The sequence below is a fragment of the Podarcis liolepis genome (assembly GCF_965112155.1).
Source record: "Podarcis liolepis genome assembly, chromosome: 7".
Taxonomy (NCBI): Eukaryota; Metazoa; Chordata; class Lepidosauria; order Squamata; family Lacertidae; genus Podarcis; species Podarcis liolepis.
The window spans coordinates 31,677,245-31,704,929 of NC_139561.1; the positions used below are offsets into that span (position 1 = coordinate 31,677,245).

The following is a 27,685-nucleotide window of genomic DNA, read 5'->3' on the forward strand; positions in this document are numbered from 1 at the left end:
ATGAGGGGTAACAAGCTCATATCACTAACATGCTTCGGCCTGATTAATGCATGAAGGGTTTAATGTCATAGAGTGAGCTGCCCTGGCAGGCTTAGTCAGGTCTCTTCTCCTTGCAATGGGAGGTAGGTAATCAAGCACAGTGTTCTCCCTCAGTTTCCCTTAAAGGTTCAGCATGCAATGAGGTTTAAATCTGACCAATGGAGAGTTTGTAAGCTATTATTATTACATTACCAAACGTGTGCTAGGGGAGTTTAGGAACTCATAAGATCTAACATCTTCTATTCCCATAGTTTACTTTGCTGCATATTTTGTGCAAATATATGCTGGGGTTCCTTCAACCAGAAGTGTATTTCCCCCAAACCTGGATCTTGGCATCCAAGAATACTCATTTTATACCTATTTTCCCCCTTCCCAACCAACACACTTCACCCCTGTAGCAATACCTGATAAAGTATGTTGGCTAAATTTTAGACTTATGGTAAAGCTGTTAGTGGTACCTGAACCCTGATAACTAATGAATCTGATCACCCATTTTCAGAAGCAGCATGTATCAGGCTTTCCTTTGCGGGTAAATATCACCAGAGAATTATGATGTTTCTGTTACAATTTACAAATACAGTGGTACCTCAGGTTACAAACACCTCGGGTTAGAAACTCATCTAACCCGGTAGTACCTCGTGTTGAGAACTTTACCTCAGGATGAGAATGGAAATAGCGCGCCAGCGGCACAATGGCAGCGGGGGGGCCCATTAGCAAAAGCGTACCTCAGGTTAAGAACAGTTTCAGGTTAAGAACGGACCTCCGGAAAGAATTAAGTTCGTAACCCGAGATACCACTGTAGAGAGTAGGTAGAGAGAAACAGCATAGCTTAAAAACATTAGAACACCCTTGTGGACCAGGTCAGTGGTCCACCACTTTATATTTTATTGTGGCTAACAAGATACCAAGGGGAATCTTGCAGGAGGAACCTAAGCCTAGAGGGGAACAGCAGTGTGTATTTTGTGTTGTAAATGGCAGCTCAAGTTCACGTGGCTGGCGAAAATGGCAGCCACCTAAGCCCTGCCTGATACCACAGCCCACAGAGCCATGCTGAAAAAAAGGGGGGGGGATAAAAAAATGAAGCCACAGTGAACTAAGCCCAACACGTGAAGGCAATGCACAAACATGAGCCAAAGCCCCCCCAAAATCAGGACAAGGTGTGTGTGTGTGTGTGTGTGTGTGTGTGTACACACACACACACACACACACATATTTCTTCTTCTTCTTCTTCTTCTTCTTCTTCTTCTTCTTCTTCTTCTTCTTCTTCTTCATTGAATTAAGGTTAAATAAAGATAAGCACTACCAAGAAAAGGACACACACTAATATAATATAATGTTAGTTACAATCAAAAGAGTTTCTCATGTAGCACAGGGGTGTGTGGAAGCATGTGCCCAAAGCAACATGGCAACAAGAAAAACAGAGGCCATGTGTCCCGTCCCAAATAGTCACTGGGAAAGCTTGGCCACGTGGTGTGCTCAAAATGGCTGCCGGCAGCAACACGCTGTTCACCCGAGGAAGCACAGACAAACTGCAGCCCCAACACACCCAAGAGTAACTCAGGAAATCTGAATCGACCTACTGCCGATACCAGAATAGTCAAGGGACCTCGGCAACAAAACAAAACAAAAACCCAGCAAAACTACCCCCTTATGTACCATAAAAAGCTAAGAGGCTTTAGTGCCAGACAGCTGATCCCCAGGCCTGAGCCTATTTAAAATGCACACTACCCCTTTAAGGAGAAGAGATACCCCTGCAGTATAGAGTAAATGAAAGTGATTGATTTCCCTGTCTAGAATGGAAGGTGGGGAAGCTGACTGAGCCAGGTACCTGCCCTTTAGCAGACACCCCACCATTTAATAAAACGCGCACCAACTGAAGGGAAGCAAACACCCGCTGGGACAAGTCAAGGCCAACAGAAGAAAAATCAAGAAATAAGGAGCAAGGCACCTGCTGCTTTGAGAAAGGAAGGAAACTGAGAACGCACAAAGAACCAACACACACTGGGCAAGCCGAGCCCAATAGATGAACTCTGGTAGAAAGGAACAATGTACATGTGGCTCAGGGGAAGGAAGGAAGGTGGAACCGTACAGAGTAAACAACAAACAAACAAACAAACAAACAAACAAACAAACAAACCCACAAGCAACCCAGGGCAAGGGAGGAAGCTGCTCAGAGCAGGGGAGGAAGGTGGGCTGGAAAACCTAAGGAACACAGCCCAACTCCAGTCAAGAAGGAGCAAAACACCACAGTTTAAGGGCAAAGATAAGAGGCAGGGAACAAGCACTCGGAGCAGAGGGGGAAGCTGGACTGAAGAAACCTAAGGAACGCAGCTCACACTCCTGTCAGGAAGGAGCACAGCACACAAACAGTTTAGGGCAATGAGGGAGCTGACAGGAGGGAAGGAGGTTTAGGGAAATGGCAGAGGAAAGGGAAATCAGATTTGAAGGGGTCTCCAGGAGCGCTCCAAAGCTCTGCTTGCACAAGCCCATCTGTGAAACTCCCCTCGCAGCGGCTGCAGACTTAGAAATGGGGGGATGTAAAGGTGCAGTCAAGTGCAACATTCCGACAGAGGACTAACGGCCTCCATGTTCTAACCGGTTGCTGCGACAACCAGTTTGTCAGTTGCTGGTAGTTTTGAAAGATAACTGCTCAGTTGCAGTCACCTCAGGACCAACTTCCCTCTGGTATAGTTAATTTGCTTGTTATGTAACCTAAGCCTGCCTTCAGGTACAGTTCTGTAAACCTGTATGAATATTAGAGTAAAATAGTTGTATATTAACATGAATCAGATTTGTGTGTATATTCTTTAAGAGGGATTCAAAGGGATTTTTAACCAGAAAGGCATATTTTTTAGTAGAACTCAGATGAGTAAGCAACATGCTGATCACTGCATAAACTTATAAAGGGGATTGTTTAACTCTGCTAAAGTAAACCTTCCCACAGAAACCTGATGGCGCGGTGCTGAGAGTCGACTGCTTCTCCTACGGAGTGAAGCCGCATGCCATGGTCGGAGAGCGCTGACTTCTTCTTGTGAACAATTGGATTTTAAAGCAGCAACCCGTGAGTAGTACGGAAATTAGATTTCTAAAGAAAAAAAAAATTTTTTTTTAATTAGGCACGATCAGGGAAGGCGTAAACAGGAAGTCCATCTCGTCTTGTAAATAATCTAAAGCAAGGACTAACTAACTAAGGTCAAGAGGATTTTTTCCTTCTTATTGGGTAAAAGACATTAATTTCACAATTTGGCAGTTTGAGTAATTTTTACTGGAGGATAAGAGCTAGTTTTTGGAGCTGAAGTGACACCCCCCTGGACCCGGGAGTGATCCGCGAGAGAGCCTGTTGGAGAGATATTGAAGAGCTTGACAGCTGTCAAATTAGCTGTCAAGACGGAAAAAGCGAACTTTGTTTTCTATTGTCTCTGCTGGTTATATTCGTTACAATTTGGTTATATTTTGTTGAAAACAAGGAAGAACTGATACAAACTAACTTGATTTTTGGATTTGAGCTGGAAGGAATACTAAGTAACCAAAATCCCTCTAGAGGGGGTTTTAGGACATTACAAGAATGGCTGAAGGAGGGAAAACTCAAGCTAAATTGGACAGAATTTTCTTTCTCTTGGGAAAGTTACAAGGCCAAATTGATGTTTTGGCTACCAACGTTGCAACCCTGGACTTAACAGTAAACAAGTGCATTGAATTTGATAAGGATTTGATCCGGGAAGTTCACGCAGCTGGACAAGAGGAGAAATTTGAGAACTTTGAGAGTGTGGAGCAAGAGACACATGTTGTTTTTGAGGAAAGGGAAGGAGGAGATGTGGTGTTGCAGATGATAAAGGAGAGCCAGAGTCCTGACATGATGGCTACAAAGGAAAATAAGAACTTGATGATGAAAAATTGGTCCAAATTGGAGATTGAAGAATGGAGAGATCTCCCTATGTGGAGATCTGAAGACCTAAGGATTACAAATTTGATTAAGGTGAAAGTTGGAGCTTTGGGGACATTTGGACTTGAAAGGAACAAGAAACAAGATTTGGGCTCCACTTTTAAGTATGGTGGTCTGGCTGGAGGAAACATTGTCCCCATCGGGCCAGAGCGTCTCCGAGATCTGGTGTTTAATATTAAGAACTATCAAAAAAACCGGCAGAGAGGAACTGAGAGACAATTAAGAGCCTTGGACGTGAGATCTCCAGGCTGATAGCAGATTAAGACTGATAGACATTTCTTGGGGATTGAAACCGGGAAAGGGGACGGGGTGGGGTTTGGGGATCCAAAGGGTGTATAATTATAATTTGTCTTTTTCTTTTTATTCTGTTTTGTTATCAGTATGAAAAGTGGGGAATTTGTGGAAGGGAATTTGGGTCGACTTTAGAAAAAAGGATTTAAGAATGAGTACTGATGTATAAATTTTGATGTTTATAAGGTAAAATCGGTTTTTTAAAATGAATTAAATATAAAAAGGTTAAAAATTGGGGATAAGAACTTGTTGAATTAACAATTTGAATTGGAATATAAGAAGGGGAGGTGTGGGGAAGTCAGGGAAATATGTTATAGAAAATAAGGATTGTAAGCTGTATATGTTTTTAATTTTTCTTTTTGTTTTTTCTTTTTGGCTTTTTAAAATGGAAAATTCTCAAGAAATATCTAATAATAAAAAAAAAAAACCTGATTTGCTCCAAGTGCCAGAACCCAGAGGCGTTAAGTTGAAATAAATTCCTGTGCTGGCGAGCAGCGCGCCGAGGAAAACCAAGCAATCCCTGGCATGAAAGTCCCTGTCGCAGCGTTGCAGCGAAGGCTTTTAGGGACTTCAATATTAACGAAGCTAGAACATAGCAAAGGACCCACAAACAGCATGTGGTAAGTAAGCGAGATCTGTGCGTGCAGGAACCAAACAGGTAGAGCCGGGGCCAGGGCCGCTTAAATGTGGCAAATCACACCCCCAGCTAGGCGGATTGGCCAGCTGAGGGCGTGGCACGGGCCTGGGACTCCCTGTGATGCAGGGGGCCCAACCACGCCCCCCTGTGAAGCACGGGGAGCAAGTCCCGCTCACAACTCCTCCCCTTGTGAAAGGGGAGAAGTTAAATCAAATAATTGAGAATGGGTATAAGAGACTATCCCTAACCCTTTAATACCAGTAGCTTATGAAAAGGATTGAAAAAAAGAACAAACACTTTGTTTTAAAAAAAGCAAACAAACCCACTGCTTAACCCACTGCTTTCTAGAGTCCTTCTGCATACCTCCAGAGAACCAGCTATTCATATTTTCAAGGCAGAACTATACATGTTTGATATAGGGGTGTTCTCAGCAGCTCTGCGGCTTTAGATGGTGCCAACACTATGGCCCATCTTCAGGTGCTTGTAGCAATAGTCTAGAAAGCCCAGAGCAGCCTAACCTTGGTAATGTTTTATTGAAATACACTATGTACTTCAAGGACCCACAAGGACTCACAGAGACTGTCCCCACCAAACTTTCGAGTTCCCTTTCTTTTAAGGCTTGCCAAAGTCCATGCCTGTACTTCTTCAAAGAATGGCATGAAACTGCCTTTGTCGGTCTGGGATAGGGAAGTAGAGAAAAGAAAAAACCCTGCTACCCACTCAAGGCATTGGGACTGGGAACGACATAAGCTCCAAACGAAACAATTAAAATTGATACCATTCATGAGATGGCTGTAGACATTCATCTGCTTTCTTAGCTGCAGTCATTTCAACTAAATGAAAGACAGAACAAATTAATTTTACACAGCACATACTGTTGTGTTTGTTTTTACTTAGGTATTTGGTTAAATTGAAACAATTAATTTTTGTTGCTGCAGTTTTGCTCATGATATAATGGTTCAGTTGTTCATTGGTCCTGTTTATATGATTTTGTAATTTTTGTACATCCATTGTTTCGCCCCTGTTTGTTTTTATTATTTTATTCCCTGGTCTGGGATTGAGAACATTAAATGGGGTGGGTGGGCTATAAATACTGCAAATAAATATAATAAATAAGTGACAGAGCCAATAGAGCCAAGATGCAGCACATGCTACCTGGGACAGCAAGCCCACTTGCAGTTAGTGCCTGGAAATTCTTGAAAGCATAGAGGATGAGTCCTACTGGACTCAAAGGCCTAGCTAGTCTGCCATTCTGTTCCTACAGGGCACAACTTGATGCTTCTGGGAAGCACACAAGCAGGAGGTGAGGGGAGATCACTCTTTCCCAATCGTGTTCTCCAGCGACTGGGATTCTGAGGCTGTGGCCTCTGATGCTGGAGGTAATATAGAGTCACCATGACTAGTAGCAACCGATTAGCCTTATCTTTTGCCTAGTCCTATGCCAAAACTAAATTGGGGACCATCAGTGCATCTTGTGGAAGAAAATTCCATAGTTTAGATTGCTAAACTGTGTAAAGGACTTACACGGAGGTAACTTTTTAAAAATTATTATGCTGATTGGCAATAGCTTATTGTGCACTTTACCTTGAGAGATTAGCAAGATACTAGCTTGACTCTGTGCTTGTTGGCAATGGTGCTGCCTTTATAGCTCAACTGTGTAGGTTCAGAGCAGGTAGCTACTACAATCTGGGTGTGTTGTCATTTTGTGTTAAAGAACTATTTATTCCATTCCTGACTAATGTAATTGCCTGCAATAGATCATAGAGATATAAGGAAACATTGCACTGAACATTTTGTGCCTATCTCAGAATGTTGAAATTCATTCTCATTATGCTCAAGGATTAGCACTGGGGGGAGTCCAAAGTGCATATGAATGAATTAAGATTGTCCTTAAGCTATAGATAGGGACTCTAATATTGCTTTTACATTTCACCTTTGCAAAGTCAAGCTTTTTAGGACATTGTGTAAAAGCCTGTGCGAATCTTATTCAAATGCATCTCAACATCCATGAGGAATGGACACTACAGTAATACTGCTAAGCATACCTGTAGTAGCAATTTAGAACATCCTTCCACAACCTGTCACCCTCCAGCTATTTTGAGCCACAACTCCCATCAGTCCCAGAGAGCATGGTTGATGGTCAGGGATTTGGGGGCTTTGTAGCCCATCTGGCGGACGCCATGTTTGGGAAGAATGGTTTAGAGCATTAGTCTTCAGTCTTTTCAGACCCAGGCCCTGCTTTTAACCCAAACATGCATTTCTTAATCTTTTACTGTATATTTTCATAGTGGGTCCTGGCCCACCAGCTAAAGACCAGTAACTGGAAGCATTATTCACACATCAATCACATCATCCTTGCAACAACCACATAAGCAGATTAGTTTTGTTATCTAGGGTGGCTTGATTTGAATAAAGGCAATTTAAACAAATCAGTTTATATCATTGAGGGGATAAAAGTCCAATCTCACTCACTTATTCAAATCAAATTTCCCATTGTGAAATTAATATGCCGAACATGTGTACATACTTACTGGTTGCTATAACAGTCGAAACATTTGTTTTGAGCTGCTTTGAAGTCTTGCACAATCTTGGACTATTACCAAACCCTTTGCTCGTGTAGCCTATGTGATTTTTGCACCACACAATTGTTTTTGTAACAGTATGACAGAGGCATCGTTTCTGGTGATGTGCACCCTAATCTCTCTTGTTCTGCTGTGGTCAATCGAGGTGTGTTGGTTTCTGAAGCACTACAGAAACCTATTTGGCCTGAGAGTGATGGGGAACCCCCCAGTCCTCAATATGTTGTTGGGCTTCCCTAGCTCTAAGAACTAGGCAGCCACCAACCTATTTTATTTAACTTTAATTCTGGACACACAGATAAAGAAGACGAATTAAAACACAGAAGTTCTGAACGTCTCTTCAGAAAAGTGTGTGAATGTCAACATTGGAGACATTTTAAAAATCTAGGGCTGGGTTGAGAAAATTTGACAGCCCTCCGCATACTGTTGGACTCAACTCCCATCAGCTGCAGCTAGCATGGCCAATAATCAGGGGTGATAGTCAAGGAGGGATCGAACAAGATATATTCTAAACCCCAAGTGCAGAAAAGTAATTAACGAAGTTTGTTTGTTTATCTGCAAGTGTGCTCAAGGCTGGAAACAAAAGTAGATTTTCTTTCCTTCTTTCTGACCGCATTCAGCCTGTTTGCAAGTTCAAGAGAAGTTCAGTCCATCCAGACAAACAGGACAGGAGAGCAGTTTGGCAGCCAGCCAATTGTTTGAAGTAGATAGGAGCTGTCTGTTTCCTTTTTAAATTCTTTCCTTTTTGCTAAAGTAAGTAATGTATTGCTTTAAAAACCTTTAAAATTAAGGTTTAAAAACCTTTAAAATTAAGAAGATTGTATACAAAATAACCCACAATGATCTCTTCCCCAAGTTCAGTGGGTTTTGCTTTTGCTTTTTAATCATGCAGGAAGACCTTGATGTCTTATAAAATCACAGCAACCTTGTTGGTGCCTTGGTCCATGAGTGCCGCACTGTCAAATACTTCGGTGCTTGTTCAAACTGCAAGACGCAGGGCTGGGGGTGGGGACATCAAAATGGAACCAAAAACTCTACCTTTTTTGCCAATAAATTAATTGGGCTTTTAATGATTCTTGGAAGCATTCTAGTTTAATCATTACCTTTGTTTATAACCTCTGTACTTAAGCGACTGCTGTTTCCCAGCATTCTGCTTTAGAGTCGGGGGCATTGTCTGCTGAAGGAGGAGATAAGTGAAGGGAAGGTGTTTCGATGACTTAAGAGTTACGCCAAACACGGTGAGTGCCACTCTCGCTTCCAGGCTGAAGATGTGAAAAGATTCACAGGGATAATTATGCGAGAGACTTGCATGAATATTTGCTATAGATTCTTGTGTATTTGCAATAGATTTGCTAGAACTGTCATTGTATTACTCGGTGTATCCATAGAGGGCAGCCAAGTGTTCTGTTGTTCTTTCTTCATTTACTGTTCAAAACAATTCAAGTGCAGCAGTCTTGGTCAAGTAAACCTGGTTCTGCTCCTAGTTTAATATCCTGGTTTATAGTCTATAAGATTAAACCACAATTTCCCAGTTTGCTTTTTTTTTTTTACATCTCACCTTCCTTCCAGGTAGCTTAAGGTGACATACGTGACCCTCACTGTCCCCACACAACAACCCCTGTGAGGCAGATTCATGTGTGAATTAGGAACTTGCCCAAGGTCAGCCGGGAACTTCATGGCTGGGTGTGGATTTGTACCCTGGTCTCCTCAGCCTATGAGGGGTGTGGCTTATTTACTCCAGTGGAGTCCAGAGAAGGCTCTCCCACTGCAATTAGACTTGGGGTGGGAGAGCCTTCTGTTGACTCCATTACAAGACTTCCCCCACCCAATCCTAATAGTGTGTTGTTATTGTTTTTCTGGGGTGAGTGATGTTCCTTATCTTAAAACCATTGTAAGCAGGGAGGGAACTGCCCTGCTTGCCACCCCAGCTGGACTCTCCAAGAAGATCACCCTGCTGCCGCCAATTAGGCTTAAAAGAAAACTAAGACTTCCTTCCTGCCTAAGCACTGGCCATGAATGGAAAGTGTGAAGGTGTGCCCAGGTGTGTGATGGCCACATCCACTCTTGCATGCTTGCCATCAGTGCATAGTGGCTATGGCAGTCCCCCTAGTTTGCAAATGCATCTGTGGGCTCAAACGCACCACACTGCTGTAAGCAATGCACCACACTGCCTGCAATCCTAATTTAAGTTACCTGCGGATCCAACAGGTGTTGCATCTGAGTGGACATTTTTAGGATTGCACTTTCAAATGCCGCAGCTGGAGTTGGCAGCCCTGCCCGCCGCCCCCTATATATATATATATATATATATATATATATATATATATATATTCTTCAATAACATGAGTCTAGCTGAGTCCCAGGGACGGAAGGAGAGAGCCATGGATGTGCAGCAAGAATTTCCCCCTGCCTTTTCTATCCTTATCCAAAGGCAGGCCCCTCTCTCTCTGTGTGTGTTTCTTCAGAAAAAAATTAAAAGCCCAGTTAAAAGGTATGAGCAGAGGCATCATCACTGAGGCCACCTTTCTTCCCAAGGATGATTTCTCAAATCAAGATGATAGATCAGACCACAGGCCCCATTCTCTGTCTCTTTGTGATGACAGTTCCAAAACATAAGCAAGCAAGAGGTAAAAGAAGCCCTGCAAATGCTTCCAGTTTCCCCAAAATGGCACCTTTCTTGTTTTGAGAACTGGCTGCCCAGCAAAGAAAGCTGCTCACATCCTGCGTTGTGACTGCCTGTGGGCGACCACAACCCTGCCCTCTCTCCCCTATCAGCTTAATGTGTTGTGCTCCTCCTCTGTGTTATATTCTAGCACAAAGCTTTCCAGACTGTGTGTCACGCGACACATTAGTGTCGGCTGCCGTGCGTAGGTGTGTCGTGTGGACGCTCCTCCTGGGGCTGGAAAGGGGTTAGTTTAACCCAGTGGTGGCCAAACTCGACCCTCCAGATGTTTTGAGACTACAACTCCCATCATCCCTAGCTAACAGAACCAGTGGTCAGGGATAATGGGGATTGTAGTCCCAAACATCTGGAGGGCCAAGTTTGGCCACCACTGGTTTAACCTTTGGTTTGCTAGTTTAACCTCGGACTTCTCTGGGCTAAACAGTTCGTTCATTCATTCATTCATTCATTCATTCATTCATTCATTCATTTGCTGCCCTTCATCAAGAGATCACAGGGCGGTTTACAGCATAAAACACGAAGTACATAACCTGATGGGGAAAGAATAATAGGAAAAGAATAGGGACAATACTCCTTCTGCTTTACAAGCCCATAGATTATCGTCCTTCTTTCCTCTTGCTCCTCCTCAATCCTGCAGATGCCCTTGTTTAATCCAGACACTTTCCCACCACATCCCCTCCCCAATTCCTCCTCTCCACACCCCCATCAGCACCAGAAGCCTAAAAATCTTACACACAGACATGCACACACCCTCCCATGTCTCCTCTTGTTCCTCCCACTGGTCCTTTGCTCCAAACCAGTTCCATCTGCCCTATTTTGTTATACAGTGAGATGTATTCAAAGAGGGGAAGACATCAGAGGGCCAGTTTTTATATAACTGGCTTTCCTTCACAAGTCCCAAAGTGGTGGTGGATAGGCTTTTTATGTCCATTTCTCTCTTTGCAAGTGCAAAATGAGGAAACACATTATAGACTTGCAGAACACCAAATAGGCATGTTAAACCATCAAACCAGGTATAAAGTTTGCCATATAAAATGAGCAAACTGATAACAAAGTCATCTGATCACTGCTGGCCAGCAAACCATCTGATAATATGTTATCCATAACATCAAATCATGTTTTGTACAGCGAGTTCATTTCTAACCTTTGATCTCCCATCAAGGCAGATAAGCCACCTTTATGTTATTCATACATTTCTCCTAATCATCATGAAAATGGCAAATGGTAGCTTCAAAAAATTGAGTGCTCCTAGGCATTGGCATTTGTACGTCTTAAGTTGAATACTGATTACTACCAAAATTCAAGCTTAGTTAAATGGATCAGCCATAACAGGTAAGTGTGGAAGTGAAAGGTACACTGCTTCACCCTCTTGGCAGGCATTAAAAACAGGGTGGTTCTTGCTGGCTACGTGATCTAGATAATCAGGGATCATAGGACCAGTGAGGTGATAGCACAGTGTCCCACGCTTAGATTGGATTATGCTATAACATTACAAAGCCAACTTGGAGTGAGGTAGCACATCCCACTATTACTTTTAATTAACTATGTAAGAGCGCTATGGGTACCCTGTTGCTTTTTTGAAGTCAAAAGATAAACAGACTTTTAAATAATATAATCATAGTTAACTTTGTGCTGTTTGCAGGATTCACTATTATAATAGACACATCAGCATCAAGTAAGCAAAATGGATGAAGAAGGCATCAGAAAACGAAGTTCAAATCAAGAACCTGATGAAACGCCCATCACGAAAAGCAAATCTATGAAACTACAGAAAGAGGCAAGACTTGTAATATATTACATTGGAAACAGTCCTAGAAGCTCTTAGCCTCCCAGATCTCAAATATAGTTTCCATTCTGTTGTAAAAATCATTTTATTGTTTACTTACTTACTTACTGTGTTCTTAAAGCACGCTGTGTCATAGTTAGGGAATTTTAGTGCCAGGTGGCCTCAACCAAATTGTGTCTCTCCTATGCCTAATACCTTCCCCTGGATACTTATAGGTTTGCATAGTTTATGGCAGGAATGGGGAGCTTGTGACCCTTCAGAGGTTATTGGTCCCCAATTTCCAGCTATGCTGGTTGGGCCTGATGGGAAATGAAATCCAGGAACATCTGATTCCCCATTCCTGACTTACAGCATCCACCTTGAGGCAGTACAATACAGTCAGCATTTTTGAAAGCAATGTGTTTTAAGTATGCTTAACTCCTTGTTGGATTTTATTTGCAGCAAAATATGAACTGTGCAAAACATGGGAATTAGCTGTTTTGCCCTGAGCCTAAATAGGCTTAGAATTAGGGGTGAGGTAGAAATTAGGCCAGCTTTCATTTGAATGCAGACCTACCTAATTTGCAGTTCCCAAACCAGGACATGAATAGAACCAGTTATCCTTTAAAATTCACACTTCTCTGAATTTTGCATTTTGGTTCTCATACCAAATGTTTGCAAAATTGTGTAAACCGGGGGGAAAGTGTGCATGGTTGGCATCCGTCTGTCTCAAGAGACAATGCCAGTGTGCTTCTGGGGTTGAAATCAAACCTCTGAAGAACGATGGCGCTTGCTGTGGCTGCAAAGACTGGTAACTCGCAGTGGCTGCCTTGCACATTGTTTTTGCTGCTGCAGTAAAGGAGAACTGAATTTAATACTGGGAAAATGTGAAACTGGGGAAGAAACTAAATTTGACAGATTTGCCCATCCACACTTAGAATTCGGTCCTTAAACACATCCTCGCTCTCAAAAGGAGGTGCAATTGCACTTGGTACATGTCCTGTTGTAAAAACAGGGAATAGTCTAGTTAGGTCCAGCTTTAATGCCCCAAGTGGGGAAGTAAAATGCTCTGTGATGTTAACACCTGAGTTAATTAGTAGAGTGTTGTTTGCTAAATGTGGAGATAATCACAGAGCTCAGTGAAGTACAAAAGGAAAGCCTCTTTCCCCAGAATGTCAGGTTAATGTTTGCATTGTACCACAAGTTGTTCCTGGTGTCACCTCACCTGTTAATGGTGCTGAAAGTCTCAGCACAGCAGACCCTGTTTGCGTTCCCCTCACACTCATTACGTTTTCCCTTGGCAAGACTATTTCCTTGGCACCGAATATGAAGAAATGGTCATGGTCAATACTGAGTGCTTATTCCTCCACATTCTTGTCACCCTTGCCAAGGCAACAAGTAACGTTTTATATTTTTTAAAATTCTTTTTAAATATTTTCACCCACTTCCAAGCTGAAGAAGGCTCCTAGAGCAGCTTACCAAGGCCATTCCCAGAATAGACCTTAACTCTGAGCTCAGGCTTCTGAAATTTTTTAGTCTTTATTTCATTTTAGTTTTATATTGCTTTTAATTCTTGTGTTACATTCCAAGTTGCTTTGACTTCACTTTTAATTAAAAAAGCAACTAAGAAGTACAATTAATAGTATTAATTAATAGTAGATCCTACGGATGTGTTTGTTGGGAAAATAAGCTCCCCCTAAGATATGTGGCGGCAGCTGTTGTATAAAGCAGTGGTTCTGCAATAAGAGTGGACCCTTCCTGACATATTCTTGGGTTAACATCTGCTTCAGTGTTCCTGTCCCCCATCCATCTCCACCCTCATTATACTGCCCATAGAAGACTGAAAGAACCACTCCAGTTGAATTCACCTAACCTCAATTTCTTTTCCCAGGTGGGCCTGCTTAGTGGAATCGGTCTCATTGTTGGAACAGTGATTGGTTCGGGAATCTTTGTTTCTCCAAAAGCCGTTCTGGCTAACGTTGGAGCTGTTGGGCCCTGCTTAGTCATCTGGGCAGCCTGTGGAGTACTTGCTACGTTAGGTAAATCACTATTGCTCTTTCCAATTTATTCTCTCCCCCGCTGCCCCCAGTTTATTACAAGCTCCTTGTTATGTGTTATTTTGTTTAGCCCTTTAACAATGGATTTGCATTTGCTAGTTTTGCATTTGAAATTAGCATATATGATATAGGTGTTTGGGGGAAAACTAGCCAAAGCTAACACATTACATTACTGTGGTACCTTGGTTCTCAAACAGCTTAGTTGTTGAACAAATCAACTCCCGAACGCTGCAAACCCGGAAGTAAGTGTTCCGGTTTGCGAACATTTTTCGGAAGCTGAATGTCCGACGCGGCTTCTGCTTGAGTGCCGGAAGCTCCTGCAGCCAACTGGAATCCGCGCCTTGGTTTTTGAACGATTTCAGGAGTCAAATAGATTCCCGGTACGGATTAAGTTCAAGAACCAAGGTATCACTGTATTTTGAAGCTCCTTTTGTTCATCTGGCCTCTCTTACAAATCACCGTGTGATGAAGAACCAAGAGATCTATGTTTAGTATATGGCAACCATATCCTAGCATGTTTTGGTGCTTAGACTAGAATTGGGGGTGTTCAGGGTTCAAATCTCCACTCATCCATGAAGCTCTTTGTGTAATCTTGGACTGGTCACCATCCCTTAGCCTGACTTACCTCACAGGGTTTTTGCATGTATTGAAGAAAATGGAAAGGATGAATGAGAGATAAATATAAACCTAATAAATATGTGATAACTGGCTCTAAAAATCACTTTTTGTCACTGGCTTTTCTTTTATCGATGCCCCCTGAGTCCCAAGGCACCTGCTGATGATGTCATGGACAGTGTCTAATAGACTCCGTGAGAACAAGCGCAGTGTTCATAAATGAAAATAATCGTGCTTGTGGGGGAGAGGAAAAAAGCATTTCTTCAGCAACTCAAAATTATAGTTGGTTAGGACCAGATGATCTTCTCACAACAGAAGCACTCACTGGCTGAAAGAAATGTTGACTAGTTCCATATACCATAACAAAATTATGCACTTAATAGGAACAAAATCCCTGGTGACTTGAAACAGGCTAGAAGGACCAGGTGCATATAGAGTCCTCCAGAAGCCATATTGAAATGGAGATGGGTGATTGTGGCAGTGGTGGTGGTAGCGGAAGGTTATTTTAAAAACTCCCACTTCTTTCTTCAGGGGCATTTTGTTTTGCCGAACTTGGAACAATGATAACAAAATCAGGAGGAGACTATTCTTACCTCATGGAAGCCTTTGGCCCAATCCCTGCATATTTGTTTTCCTGGGCAAGTCTCATGGTCACCATGCCCAGTTCCTTTGCCATTATTTGCCTCAGCTTTGCTGAGTACACAGCGGCTCCGTTTTATCCGGGTTGTGACCCCCCCACGATTGTCATCAAGTGTCTGGCAGCAGCAGTCCTCTGTGAGTATTTGGCTTTTGATCAGGAAGACAAAGGTAGCTGGAAGGGTGAGTTAGTGACCTAAAACCAAATGCATACAGAGATAACAGCAAATAGGCTTCCTTTTACAGCGGTGCAAATTTGTGGGCTAATTTGGCACAAGCTGGAGGCAGCTGCTGCACAACAGAAGCGTAGAGACTATGCTAGGAACCAGAGGTCTCTAATTCAAATTTCATCTCTGCCATGACCCCATGTGCAGCCTTGGTCAAATTCCCCTCTCCCTTTTTGGGAACTTGGGAATAGTACCACTAACCCATCTTCTATATGGCTCCTGCCAACTTAGCAGTTTGAAAGCATACCAGCACGCCATGGCAAGTAGATAAATAGATACCACTGCAGCAGGAAGGTAAATGGCGTTTCTGTGCGCTCTGGCACTCATCACTGTGTCCCGTTGCACCAAAAGCATTTAGCCAGGCTGGCCACATGACCTGCAAAAGCTGTGAGATGAGTGCTACACCCCATATATGCCTTTGACTGGACTTAACCGTCCAGGGTTCCTTTACCTTTACCTTACCTGTAAAGAGTGCACATGATGATGAGTGAAATGGTTTGAACACTTTGAATGCAGAGGAACATATGAAGCTACCACGCAGCTGGTCAGATTATTTGTCCATCTAGCCCATTATTGGCTACTCTGAGTGGCAGGAAAATGAACTGGGAAGGCAAAGGATGGATTCCAGGGGTACAGAAGCTTATTTGTTGAGGTGACATTTCTCGTGAACCTTCCACCCTTTCCTTTCTCTTAGTTACAATTACTCTGGTGAATGCCCTGAGTGTGAAGTGGGCGAGCTACATACAGAACTTTTTCGCTGCGGCTAAAATGGTGATTGTCATAATTATCATTGTAAGTGGGATTGTTCTTCTAGCCCAAGGTATGTTATGTTGAAGTTTTAGTTGCAGTATCTATCTATCTATCTATCTATCTATCTATCTATCTATCTACCTACCTATCTACCTATCTACCTATCTACCAACTATCAGTTGGGTCAGTTGGGTGGGGGGGTGATCAATGTACCTCTTACTTTCCTCTGAGGAATGAATCTGGAAGATATGATACCAAAACCACAAAGGGTCCAGCGGCATCTTAGGCAAACAGATTTATCAGGGTGTGTGGGAGTTTTCACGGACTCTGAGCCAAGTTCCTTAGCTGCAAGAAATGACATGTTTCACTTTCCCTCCCCCAGGAAATACAAAGAACTTCAACAATTCGTTTGATGGTCCCCCGCTTTCTGTGGGTACCATTAGTCTTGCATTTTATAATGGACTCTGGGCCTATAGTGGATGGTAATATAATTTTATGACTCATTAACAGAGTGTAGCAGTTCATGCCTTATTTTGATGTGTCTTTACTGCACTTTAAGAAAGATACTGCATGAAAACTCTGGCACCTGAAGTCTTGCTGAAGAATCACACCTGGAAATAGTGTAGAGTGGGGAATACTTACTCTAAACTTATGGTGACTTCCTAGTAGGCATGAAAGGAGACAGAGCCCACCCACTTTTGTGGGCGAGAGCTAAGCAGACCATTAACTTGTGGAACTTGCTACCACATGATGCAGTGATGGCCAATAGCTGAGATGGCTTTTGAAGGCACCAACAATATCAGCTAGTCTTAGGTTATTAGAAAAAAGAGTTAACAGCATCTTAAGGTTAGAACTATTACTTAGGCAGGCACCCCCAACCTCGACCCTCCAGATGTTTTGGGACTACAACTCCCATCATCCCTAGCTAACAGGACCAGTGGTCAGGGATGATGGGAGTTGTAGTCCCAAAACATCTGGAGGGCCGAGATTGGGGATGCCTGACTTAGAGCCAGTTCATATGCATAATAAAATCTCTAATCCAATAGGTCTCTCTAGATGTTTCCATAGGTCGGGGTGTGTGTGTGTGTTGTCTCAATTGATGGTTGCTTTTCATATGGGAGGTGAATGGATGCCAGGTATTATAAAAGGAGGAAGGACTCATATTTGTTAAGGGAATATTTTTTTCCTGAAGTGGTAAGGCTATGTCTGGGCTGTAGTATTTCAGATGGCAGATGGCAGCTCCTTCATACTCAATCCTCAGAATAGACCCCTGCACACAGAAAACAGCATGTCACAGAGAAACATAACTGAGAAGCTTTTCCTTTTGTCCAGGATAGCCATATGCAGGGCATCAGGCTGCCAAAGACTGATCTAATGTATGCTTAGATGTGCAAGGGATTATTTTTGCACAGAACAGGTGCATATATTCCTGATTGTTTATTGGTACTTGCTATTACTGTTGAAAGCCATATTGGGCACTTGCTTCTGTGCAAAATGCAGAGCACAAATCAAAATAGGACATTTTCAATTTCGCTCTGTGAAATCTCTCATAAAGATTTTGCTGTTGTTTGTTGTTGAAAGGGAATTATAATTTCAGAAAAAATATCTATTAACATCCAGACTTACATCCCATAACCCTTTTATTTGGAAATTAAATTCCACTGGGTTCAAAAGCGTTTTCTCCCAAGAATGTGCAGGATGCAAAGTAACATTTTGGTACTTCTCTCCCCCCCCCATCCCTTCCAGGAATCAACTTAATTATATCACAGAGGAACTTAAAAATCCTAATAGGTAAGAAAAATGCTGCATCAGCTGATAGAACACCATTTCTTTTTCCTCCTCCCTCACAGTCCCATTGAAACAAGGATTTCCAACCTGCCATTCAGTGTACAGCCCTAAGGCAGTGTGCAAAAAGTTTCACAAAGCAACAACAAAATCCAGTAAGCTGTTTTCTGAAACCAGGCCCATGTTAGTGAACTGCATCTATACAGTTAGGAGGAAATATATCTATTCCAAGTCATTTTGTTGCCAGAGGTAAAGGACAAGATGGTTGCCACCTGCAGAAGCTAATTGGACTGGCTGTTTTAGTCTGACAGTGCCCTTCAGAACCACCCAAGGGCAGAGAACTAGTTTAGGCTGTGTGGCACACCCAGCTCTATCCTCCACCAGGAGGGAAATGCCTGGGAGCCCAGGAGCAACTGCCTCTGGCCACCAGCATCTGCCACCCAAGGCAGTTGCCTCACTCTACCTAGTGGTAGAGCTGGCCCTGCATCCAACAACAACAGAGCGAAATTTTAAAGTCTAAATACACAGCTGTTTAGAGAAAAACTAAATGTAATGTTCAAATGAACAGATGCAATTAATATATATGTATTTTATAACGTTAATGAACAGCATCCATGGGGACGGGGTGAGGGCTGGTGCTTCCTTCCATTAACCGTCCCCCACTCCTTTGTCCTGCTGACCCTCCCACCCAAGCCGCTATCTGCATTGGGAAGGAAGCTCCTCCTCTGGTTCTGCTTGCGTGTCCACTCATCTTATGTTCTTAAGTTCTCAATGCAAATATCATTCTTTAACTGATAGCATATCTCTTTACTTTATCTAGAAATCTACCACTCTGTATTGGTATTGGAATCCCTCTGGTCACAGTTTGTTACGTTCTGATCAATATATCCTATTTCACGGTTATGACGTCAACAGAACTTCTGCAGTCTCCAGCTGTTGCTGTGGTGAGTCCAAGTGGGAAAATGTGTTGTTTTTCACCTCTGTACAAGAGGATGTTTTGATACAAACGGCAGAACAAGATCGGAAGTGGTTTAAGTTACATAAGGGAAAATTTGCTTCTCTAAAAAGTTGTGCAAACTTTTTATTAAGTATCTTTTTCATTACTGCTGTATCTTCATGTGCCCAGTTGGTTGACCTCTAGGTTTTAAAGATGTGCATTATTTCAATTCCTTCCATCACAGACATATGGAGATAGGGTTCTTTATCCTGCTTCCTGGATAGTCCCTCTCTTTGTGGCTTTTTCTGCCATCGGGTCAGCCAATGGGACTTGCTTTACTGCTAGCAGGTAAAACAAAACTTTCTGATGTGGAATTCCAGTGCGCTGCAAGTTAAAGTTGACTTATGTGCCCCCAGCCCTGAGTCCAGATTGCAAGACATCTGCACTTATATGTACCTGGAGTTAAGAGCATCACGATTGTCAACAGGCAGATGCCCAGGTGACACTTAAAAGCAGGTCATATTGCAGACAGCTGCCCCAATCATCTGCTAATTAGAAGTACATGTGCCTCTGAATTAGTTTTCCTCTGAATTAATCCAATCATTTTTAAGGAACTCATGGTGGAAGCTGCCCCAGCATTATGTGAATAAATAATTCAATATGTTAGGGATACATTGTGTGAAGGAGTACTTCATAGTCATTCTGAACGGGTCCCATGTCTGCACTATCCTCTCATTAAAAATAACATGGGGGCACTCGGGAGACAGGGGCACATTGACATTTCCAAGCTACTAAACTTTGCTGAGTTGCTGGAAGGTGGTGCAAGGAAAGGTGGTATAGAAGGGGAAAGCAGCTTAAATTTAACACCACACCTGCACATTCACTCACATTTATTGGGAGCACAGTAGTAATGTACTATATATGTCAGATGGGGAAAATCCCATATCTTGTTATTCACAGTGCATCTGGCAGTTGTGCTGATCTCATTCCATTTCCCAGATTTTTATGCTTTTAACATTGGACTTAATCAGGATCTTGTTTTTTCTCAAACCACAACCGTTGCAACTAGTTCCTCATACACTCTCCATAGCCCATATTACTGCATGACATGGTAAACACAGATTCTGCAATGCTCTCTGAATGCATCACCAAAAATATGAAAAGTGCAGAAGTCTTGTCATCCTTTGCTCTCGGTCAGCCCATCACAATGGCTTCTCTAATGAGAATGATTTACCTTCTCAGGCTTCCTTACGTAGCTGGTCGTGAAGGACACGTGTTAAAGGTGCTCTCTTACATCAACATCAAGCGCTTAACTCCAGTTCCTGCTATTATCTTTTATGTAAGTATTTCTGAAGTGTCAGAAGAACATCATAAGACCCCTGCTGGATCAGACCAAAGGCCTGTCTAGTCCAGCATTGTTCTCTGTTATTGGAAGCAGGGCTTAGCCGTCACGACTAGTAGTCAATGATGCTTTTATTCTCCATTTATTTGTCTAATATCCAACCGGTCCACGCTGGCAGCCATCACAACTCCCATGAAGCCAAATTCCGTGTGACTGCACACAGCTTTCCCATCTGTATGCAAAAGAGTCTTTATGAAAATGGAGGCCTTGCATTATAATGAAGCAACCATGCAGTAGGGCTGCAAATTTAAAGTCACTGGAGAGACTAAGCAAGCATGTCTGAATTACGGTAGTTTTCCAACAGCGTTATCATAGCTACAATTAGTATTGGCCATTCTATTAAAAGGCCTCTAAACCCAACACGGGACGTGGGTGGGGCTGTGGGTTAAAGCCTCAGCGCCTAGGACTTGCCGATCGAAAGGTCGGCGGTTTGAATCCCCGCGGCGGGGTGCGCTCCCGTCGCTTGGTCCCAGCGCCTGCCAACCTAGCAGTTCGAAAGCACCCTCGGGTGCAAGTAGATAAATAGGGACCGCTTACTAGCGGGAAGGTAAACGGTGTTCCGTGTGCTGCGCTGGCTCGCCAGATGCAGCTTGTCATGCTGGCCACGTGACCCGGAAGTGTCTGCGGACAGCACTGGCTCCCGGCCTATAGAGTGAGATGAGCGCACAACCATAGAGTCTGTCAAGACTGGCCCATATGGGCAGGGGTACCTTTACCTTTAAACCCAACACTGAAATCTGCAGGGGTTTTTTTTTTAAAAAAATGCCTTCTCCATAATGCATATCTTCTCCTTTCAGGGTGCAATAGCTATGCTTTACATAATTCCCGGAGACATCAACACCCTCATCAATTACTTTAGCTTTACGGTTTGGCTATTCTATGGTCTAACTGTGCTGGGACTCATTGTCATGCGCTTTACAAGAAAAGATCTTGAAAGGCCTATCCGTGTAAGTAGCCCACCACAAGATATTCTCATCAGTGTTCAGGATGGTTTGGCAGTTCCTCTTGTGTTGCTCCTTTTGTTACTGCTGGAGTTGGGGGAGAAATTAGGTTAACATGTGAGCTGCCTCTAGGTTAGATTATTGCAATGTACTCTATGTAGTGCCGTTTTGAAGAGCGTTCAGAAACTGCACTTAGTGCAGAATTCAGGGGCCAGAATTGACAGGGAGTAGGCGGTCTGATCCTGGTTCAAGTAAGTGCATAGGATGTGTTAGCTCCCTGGCCCAATTCAAAGTGCTGCTCTTGACATATAAAGTCTTACACTCCCCATGGCATCAATACTTCAAGAAAGGTACCCATGCCCGTACGGGCCAGTCGTGACCGACTCTAGGGTTGCGCGCTCATCTCGCTCAAGAGGCCGGGAGCCGGCGCCATCCGAAGACACTTCCGGGTCACGTGGCCAGCGTGACGAAGCTGCACTGGCAAGCCAGCACCAGTGCCACACACGGAAACGCCGTTTACCTTCCCACTATAAAGCAGTACCTATTTATCTACTTGCACTTAGGGGTGCTTTCGAACTGCTAGGTGGGCAGGAGCTGGGACCGAACGACGGGAGCTCACCCCGCCGTGGGGATTCGAACCGCCGTCCTTACGATCAGCAAGTCCTAGGCACTGAGGTTTTACCGACAGCGCCACCCTTAATACTTCAATACTTAATACCTAATCATCTGAGGGCCTTTTTGTGTGCCCCCTTCAATAAACAGCAACATGAGAACAGGCCTTTTCAGTGGTGGTTCACCAATTGTGGAATCCTCTTTTTAGAGAGAGATGCACCTGGCACAATCATTATCAACTTTCAGGCACTTTGGCAAAGATGTTTCTTTCCCCAGGCATTTGGCTCTTAACTGGAGTGTCAGGATATGGTGATATCCAATCCTTGTGTTCACTGTTTAGTAGGATGGGATAGGACTTGTCCTTTTTATGTGATTGCAAGATGTCAATTACCTTTTGGGTGTGTTTTAAATTTTGTATCATGTATGTTTTCACAACTTTAACTCACTCTGAGACATTTTTGTAGCAAGCGCCGAATACATCCAATAAATATATAATGCCCAATTCACACTTCCCCAAACGGTATGAAAACTGAAATACAGCTGTCCTTTATATAGGCCCTGTGTGCGCCCATGATAATCAGCATTTTTAAAAATCCCGCTTCCAGCCCCAAACAGCCTAGGATGACTTGGGTATCATGCAGAAGCCAATTAAGATGTGGAATGCCTGGACTGTAGCAAGACTTGCCAAAACCACCAGATCCTCTCTTGGCCTAGCAAGTAACATTTGTATGCTGTTCCTGATGCAACAGCCAAGTTGTTAAAATGGAGTGCATTAGACTCTTGAGCCAGAATATTACTTGGCCTTGCTAGGTCGTTCCAATCTGGGATTCCTCAACACACACAATTACATTCCCACCCCCTCTGCTCTGTTTTGCAGGTCCCTCTTATCATCCCCATCCTTGTGCTGTTTGTTTCCATTGTGCTGGTCCTGGCACCCATCATCACTGCCCCCGAGCTGCCATATCTGTATTGCGTTCTGTTTATTATCAGTGGACTTATCTTTTATGTACTTTTCATCCACTTCAAATTCAGCTGGGCTCAAAAAATCTCAAGTGAGTATATGGTTGATTTCCATCCCAGGGGAAGAGGTGTTTGTGATGAAATAATCTGGGTGTGGCTCTTTAACTCTGATTCAAAGGGAAAGAGCTTCTTAAAGAGGAACAGTGGGGTGCATGAGATACAATAAAGAGGAAATTATGGGAATAGAGGAGGCTCATAGAGCCGGGAATGGGGTATGTGGTCTCCTCAGATCACTTGAGTGGCTAGAGATTACATACTCAATGCATGCTTCTGCGCACTTGCCACTTGCCCCTTGCAGGCACATGGGTGCTAGTGTTTCCAGTTACAAAAACATTCCAGTTGGAATGTCACACTTTCCTTCAGGGTAGACAATTTTTAAGCCTCCCTATATTTTAAAGAGTTTTAGACATCCCTGTGCCTGCTTCTTCCTAACCACTAGCCATCTTTTCTTGAAAGATTGAAACTTGATGGTAGTTTGACATACACAGGAAATAGATCCTTTTGATTGTGGCAACTGGTCTTTTGAGTGGACTCTGACACTTAGCAAAGGTTACAGCTCATTATGTCCTGGAAACCATCTGAAATGTGGTCCGAGATGCCCTCACTTTCTGGAATATTCTCAAGACCCATGTTAATTTGGCTATAGGAAAAGTAAAGCCCATAATTTGGCTTGTGGAATCAACACGGAGGCTTCTAAGTGGTTAAGTACAAAGGGGGAAATGATCTAGGAAAAGAAATGGTACTAACAGTGCAATTGCCATTTCTAAAGGCTTCTGACTTCAACAACTTCTGCGTTTCAGAGCCCATCACTATGCACCTTCAGATGCTTCTGGAAGTAGTTCCACCAGAAGACGTTCCTGAATAACATTGAATTTTTCCATCAATAAAAAGGCTAGATCCTGGAAATGGTTCAGCAGGTATGATACATCATGTCCACAACTATAGGTCTCAATGCTGTTTGTTTGTGAGACAGTAAGTGTCCTGAAAAAGACACTGTTCTGTTCTTTTCCCCTGTAAAATGCATTCATTTTTGTAACACATTGAATTCAGGGATTTGTAACATCTTAAGAAAATATCTGAATGGGGGAAAAGACCTGAGGATTTGTAGGCCATGGACTTGATTTCAGGTATGGAATTTCCACATTATTTTCTCAGCAAGCTGAAAGGACAGAACATACAGTATTACAGTGCCATCTACCAGCAAACAAACATGGAAGCGCAAAGATGAAATCTCACATATTAAATGTCTTACAGATTTATAAAGAGCAGAAACCCAAATGAAATGACAGGAAAATATATGAGAGGGAGAAAGACATGTGATCCAAACTATGGTTACCAGACGTCCCCGGCTCCACCAATCTGTCCCTGGGCAGAATCCGCCCCTGGAATGTCCCCGGATTTAATGTAATGTCCCCGGATTAATCATATGCCTGGGGACTTCCGGTGATGGAACATGGTGGGCGCATGCAGGCTCAGCGGCAGCCTCAGCAAAACCCTGCTACACCCTGGCTTGTGAGGAGACCCTCCCCAGAGCCCGAAGCAGTCATCTGGTACAACTCCCTCCTTGGGAGCCCGAAGTGCAGTGGGGCTTTGCTGCAACTCTCCCGCCTAACAGCTGACGCAGGAAAAGAATCCTCCCTCTCTGTCAGCTCTGCAAACAGCCCTGCTCCTCCTGCTTAAGCTGGGTCTCTCCTGCTTGCTCAAGAGGAAGAAGCACTTTTTCATGCCTTTAAAGCCCCCTTTGCTGCATTCTGCTTGCTTGTGAGCTGAGCTACCAAGCCGGCAGAAAGCAGGATGCTGCCTTGAGCCTTCCCTGACAGAGGTTGTTGCTTCAAAGTTAGGCTGGATCCAAGAAACTACATCTTTGATCTGACTACCACCATTCCTCTTACCATTGGTTTGGGGTCAGGATTCCACAATATGTTGGTTTGGGATGTGCAAGCTAGGTTTTCCATGCTGTGCTCAGCTGTTGTCTCATTACTGAGACAGCAGGCAAGTAAGTGGAAATAATCTCAAAGGGGTCAAAGTCAGGACTCATATACTGAGCAGGTGGTGATCTTGGAACAGACATGTTTGTTGCTTTTCAAAATTACTTTTGTGAAAGATTTGCAGGAAAACCAAAGATGTAGCATTTTATACTGCTGCAAACATGGGATGAACTGCTGGTAAATGGAACACTAGACGTTCTTTCCCTACCTTCCTCTGGCCTTCTCTAGATTCCTTGTGCACTCTGAAAAGTCAAAGTTCCAGCATTACTATTTTGTGACTTGTTGCAAATGCCTTTGGTATATTTTTATTATATTTTCTATTTAATTAATAAATATTGTCTAAAAACTCCAGAGACATAAAGGCTGGTTTTAAGAGTGTTCTTTATTGCTTTTCTAACAGGCATAAATAACTTTTCCCATAACTATTCATATGAAATGCGTAGAACTTAAACCATCACCAATCACTATATTATTCTTTCCATTAGAACTCACTGTATGAGGGTTCTGAGAAACTGCAGGGCTGTGTTGCCCCTGGTGCTATGCTAAAAGTCAAACAAAATTTTACATGGCAGATGAAACCACTAGTTTCTTAATTTTCAAAATAAAAGCAGCAGGAAGGTTCCACATTGGATAGGTGGACTGGCAGGGAAACATAAACAGGAGGAGCTTGTTTCCCCCTCCCATTCAAATTTCTTTCCTGACATCCTGCTTTTACCTACAGAAGATACATATTTGTTGCAAAAAATTGCCAGAGACAAAGGGGTTAAACAGCCCTTCCCCGCAATTTCTTTGACACAGTTTGTATAAATGAAAATCAGTCTTGAAGGTTGCAAAGGCCAAACTCTTGGAAAAACACTGGCAGTGCAGCCCTATGCACATTTAGCTGGAAGCAGGTCCTACTTGAGTTCAGCTCCCGAATAAAGCTGCAATCCTCTATCTGCTTACCTGGGAGTATGCCCCATTGAACTCAATGGAACTTTTTTCTACTACATGCATAGGATTATGGCCTTAAGAAGGGTTTATCACAACATCCAACTTTAAGCCAAATACTTCTGATCTAATTGCATATATGATATACAGAGATGTCCAACTGTTATAATGTCATTTGGGTCAATTATGTGAAACACTGAAAGCTCAACAATTGCTGCCATATTCATGTTATAGAGTAAACTGTTGTTGCACTGTACTGTTACACATTTGACAATGTGGAGTGGGAATATTTAACTGGAAGAAGGGGCATTTAGAAAATAGGATGAAGGCATCAGTGGGCATGTTAGACCCATTGCAACTAATACCTGCAGCTTCCAGAGAGACTGTCAATTCAGTGACAGAATGCTGCTCCTCGTTGGAGGATATAGACTATAGCTACTATTTATCCAATACTGTCAACAGAACAATTATTTTGTTAAGCATACTGCCTTGTGATCTTCAGATGAAGGGCAGCATATAAATTTAATAATAAGTATATCAAAGGGACTATCATATATAATTATGCCTGTGCATCTGACATCAGACAGTCATTTGGGATTCCTTCACTTTACTTTTTGTTGTTATACTGCTATGTGAACAGGTAGGGAAAGCTGTATTTATTGTAGCAGTACTTTATGATAATTTTTAGTTCTTCTGATTAAGTGGCTCTACCAGCCCCTCACAGCTCCTGGATCCAGATATACCCTTTGATTCTAAGGCCATCTCTAATTCTTCCTACACATACCTACAGCTCTTTGTGCCAACATAATAACGGACAGAAACAGAGCAATTGAACAAAGTGTCTAGTAACTAACCATTTTGAATATTGATGTTCAAGGGAGTGCTATAATATAATTTAACTTTTATTATCTACCATATTAGATCACATATTAGATCAGGAAAAATTAGCATCAGCTGTGTTGGTCCAAACAATTCCACACAAAACAAACCGATCAAATGATCAAAGAACTAGAAATAGTTTTCTAATCAAGTACTTTAACCTTTCAAATTAGTTCTCATATTCTGGAAACAAAAATATTTTCTGCACAGATCAGTCAGCATCTTATAGTTTTACACCTTAAGGTACAGCTAACAAAGGGTACATTTAGTACATCACCAGTATTAAACTGGTTTTGATGGCTACATTTTCTTAAAGAAATTAGGATCAGAACTAAATATTATGCTAGATTGAACACCTGTCTCTAGCAGTACAACAGACTGTTTCTACTCTTAACTCCTTTTGTCTAAATATCTAAATAATTTGTTTTGTGAGGAAAAGGCCAGAAGCTGTGCTTTTTTTTTTTGAAACAGGCTCCGAGAATAGCCAGAGAGAGAGAGGATTTTCACCTCCCTCCATTGGTTTCACGGTTAGGTAGTTAGCAAAAATCACTACAACTCTTCTACTCAGAGCAAATGTACCTTGAATTAAAACTCACTGAAATCAATTGTACATGTGATCAGTCTACGGCAGTTAAGTCGAAGAGCAAACATCCCACCCTCCCACCATGACAACCCTCTTCAAAATCATGGTCAAAATTTAGAACTTTTCCTGATGTTCAAAAAGCTAAAATGCCTTCATTATGGAAATGCCACCCAAGCTGCGGGTTCTCATGTGACAGCCGAGTTCTTAATCCCCATTTCCAAACCAGAATTAACAGCTGGACAAATCACTCTCGGTGTCACTGTCATCCGAGGAGTCCTCCTCCTCTTCCTCCTCTGTATAAACCAGGTGCACTTTCTTGGGACCTGTGCCTGCTTAAGAAAAAAGCACATTATACATAGATCTAGAAAAGTTAATTTCCAGCATTC

The 27,685-nt window shown here is 42.7% G+C and overlaps 2 protein-coding genes across 12 annotated transcripts in view; one reads left to right on the forward strand and one right to left on the reverse strand.

Moving 5' to 3' along the window:
* Positions 1–27,632, forward strand: part of SLC7A9 (solute carrier family 7 member 9) — a 49,062-nt gene extending 21,430 nt beyond the window's left edge. Inside the window, exons 1-12 of one of the 2 annotated variants that reach the window (XM_083512524.1) lie at positions 13,249–13,335; positions 13,829–13,976; positions 15,141–15,383; positions 16,167–16,292; positions 16,605–16,704; positions 17,969–18,013; positions 18,828–18,951; positions 19,189–19,292; positions 20,187–20,283; positions 21,144–21,293; positions 22,777–22,951; positions 23,720–27,632. In XM_083512524.1, the coding sequence (XP_083368650.1) occupies positions 13,264–13,335; positions 13,829–13,976; positions 15,141–15,383; positions 16,167–16,292; positions 16,605–16,704; positions 17,969–18,013; positions 18,828–18,951; positions 19,189–19,292; positions 20,187–20,283; positions 21,144–21,293; positions 22,777–22,951; positions 23,720–23,784 (1,449 nt within the window). In that variant the 5' untranslated portion in view covers positions 13,249–13,263 and the 3' untranslated portion in view covers positions 23,785–27,632. Of the gene's footprint in view, positions 1–13,248; positions 13,336–13,828; positions 13,977–15,140; positions 15,384–16,166; positions 16,293–16,604; positions 16,705–17,968; positions 18,014–18,827; positions 18,952–19,188; positions 19,293–20,186; positions 20,284–21,143; positions 21,294–22,776; positions 22,952–23,719 lie in introns of those variants that run through there. The other variant, XM_083512523.1, reaches the window with a different exon arrangement.
* Positions 1–27,685, reverse strand: part of TDRD12 (tudor domain containing 12) — a 140,974-nt gene that overhangs the window by 4,206 nt on the left and 109,083 nt on the right. For 5 of the 10 annotated variants that reach the window (XM_083512505.1, XM_083512502.1, XM_083512500.1 and 2 more), the window contains exon 33: positions 25,272–27,631. The exons of 2 other annotated variants lie outside the window; for them this stretch is intronic. In XM_083512505.1, coding sequence (XP_083368631.1) covers positions 27,528–27,631 — 104 coding nt within the window. In that variant the 3' untranslated portion in view covers positions 25,272–27,527. Of the gene's footprint in view, positions 1–25,271; positions 27,632–27,685 lie in introns of those variants that run through there. 3 more of the 10 variants (XM_083512507.1, XM_083512506.1, XM_083512508.1) reach the window with 1 other exon arrangement.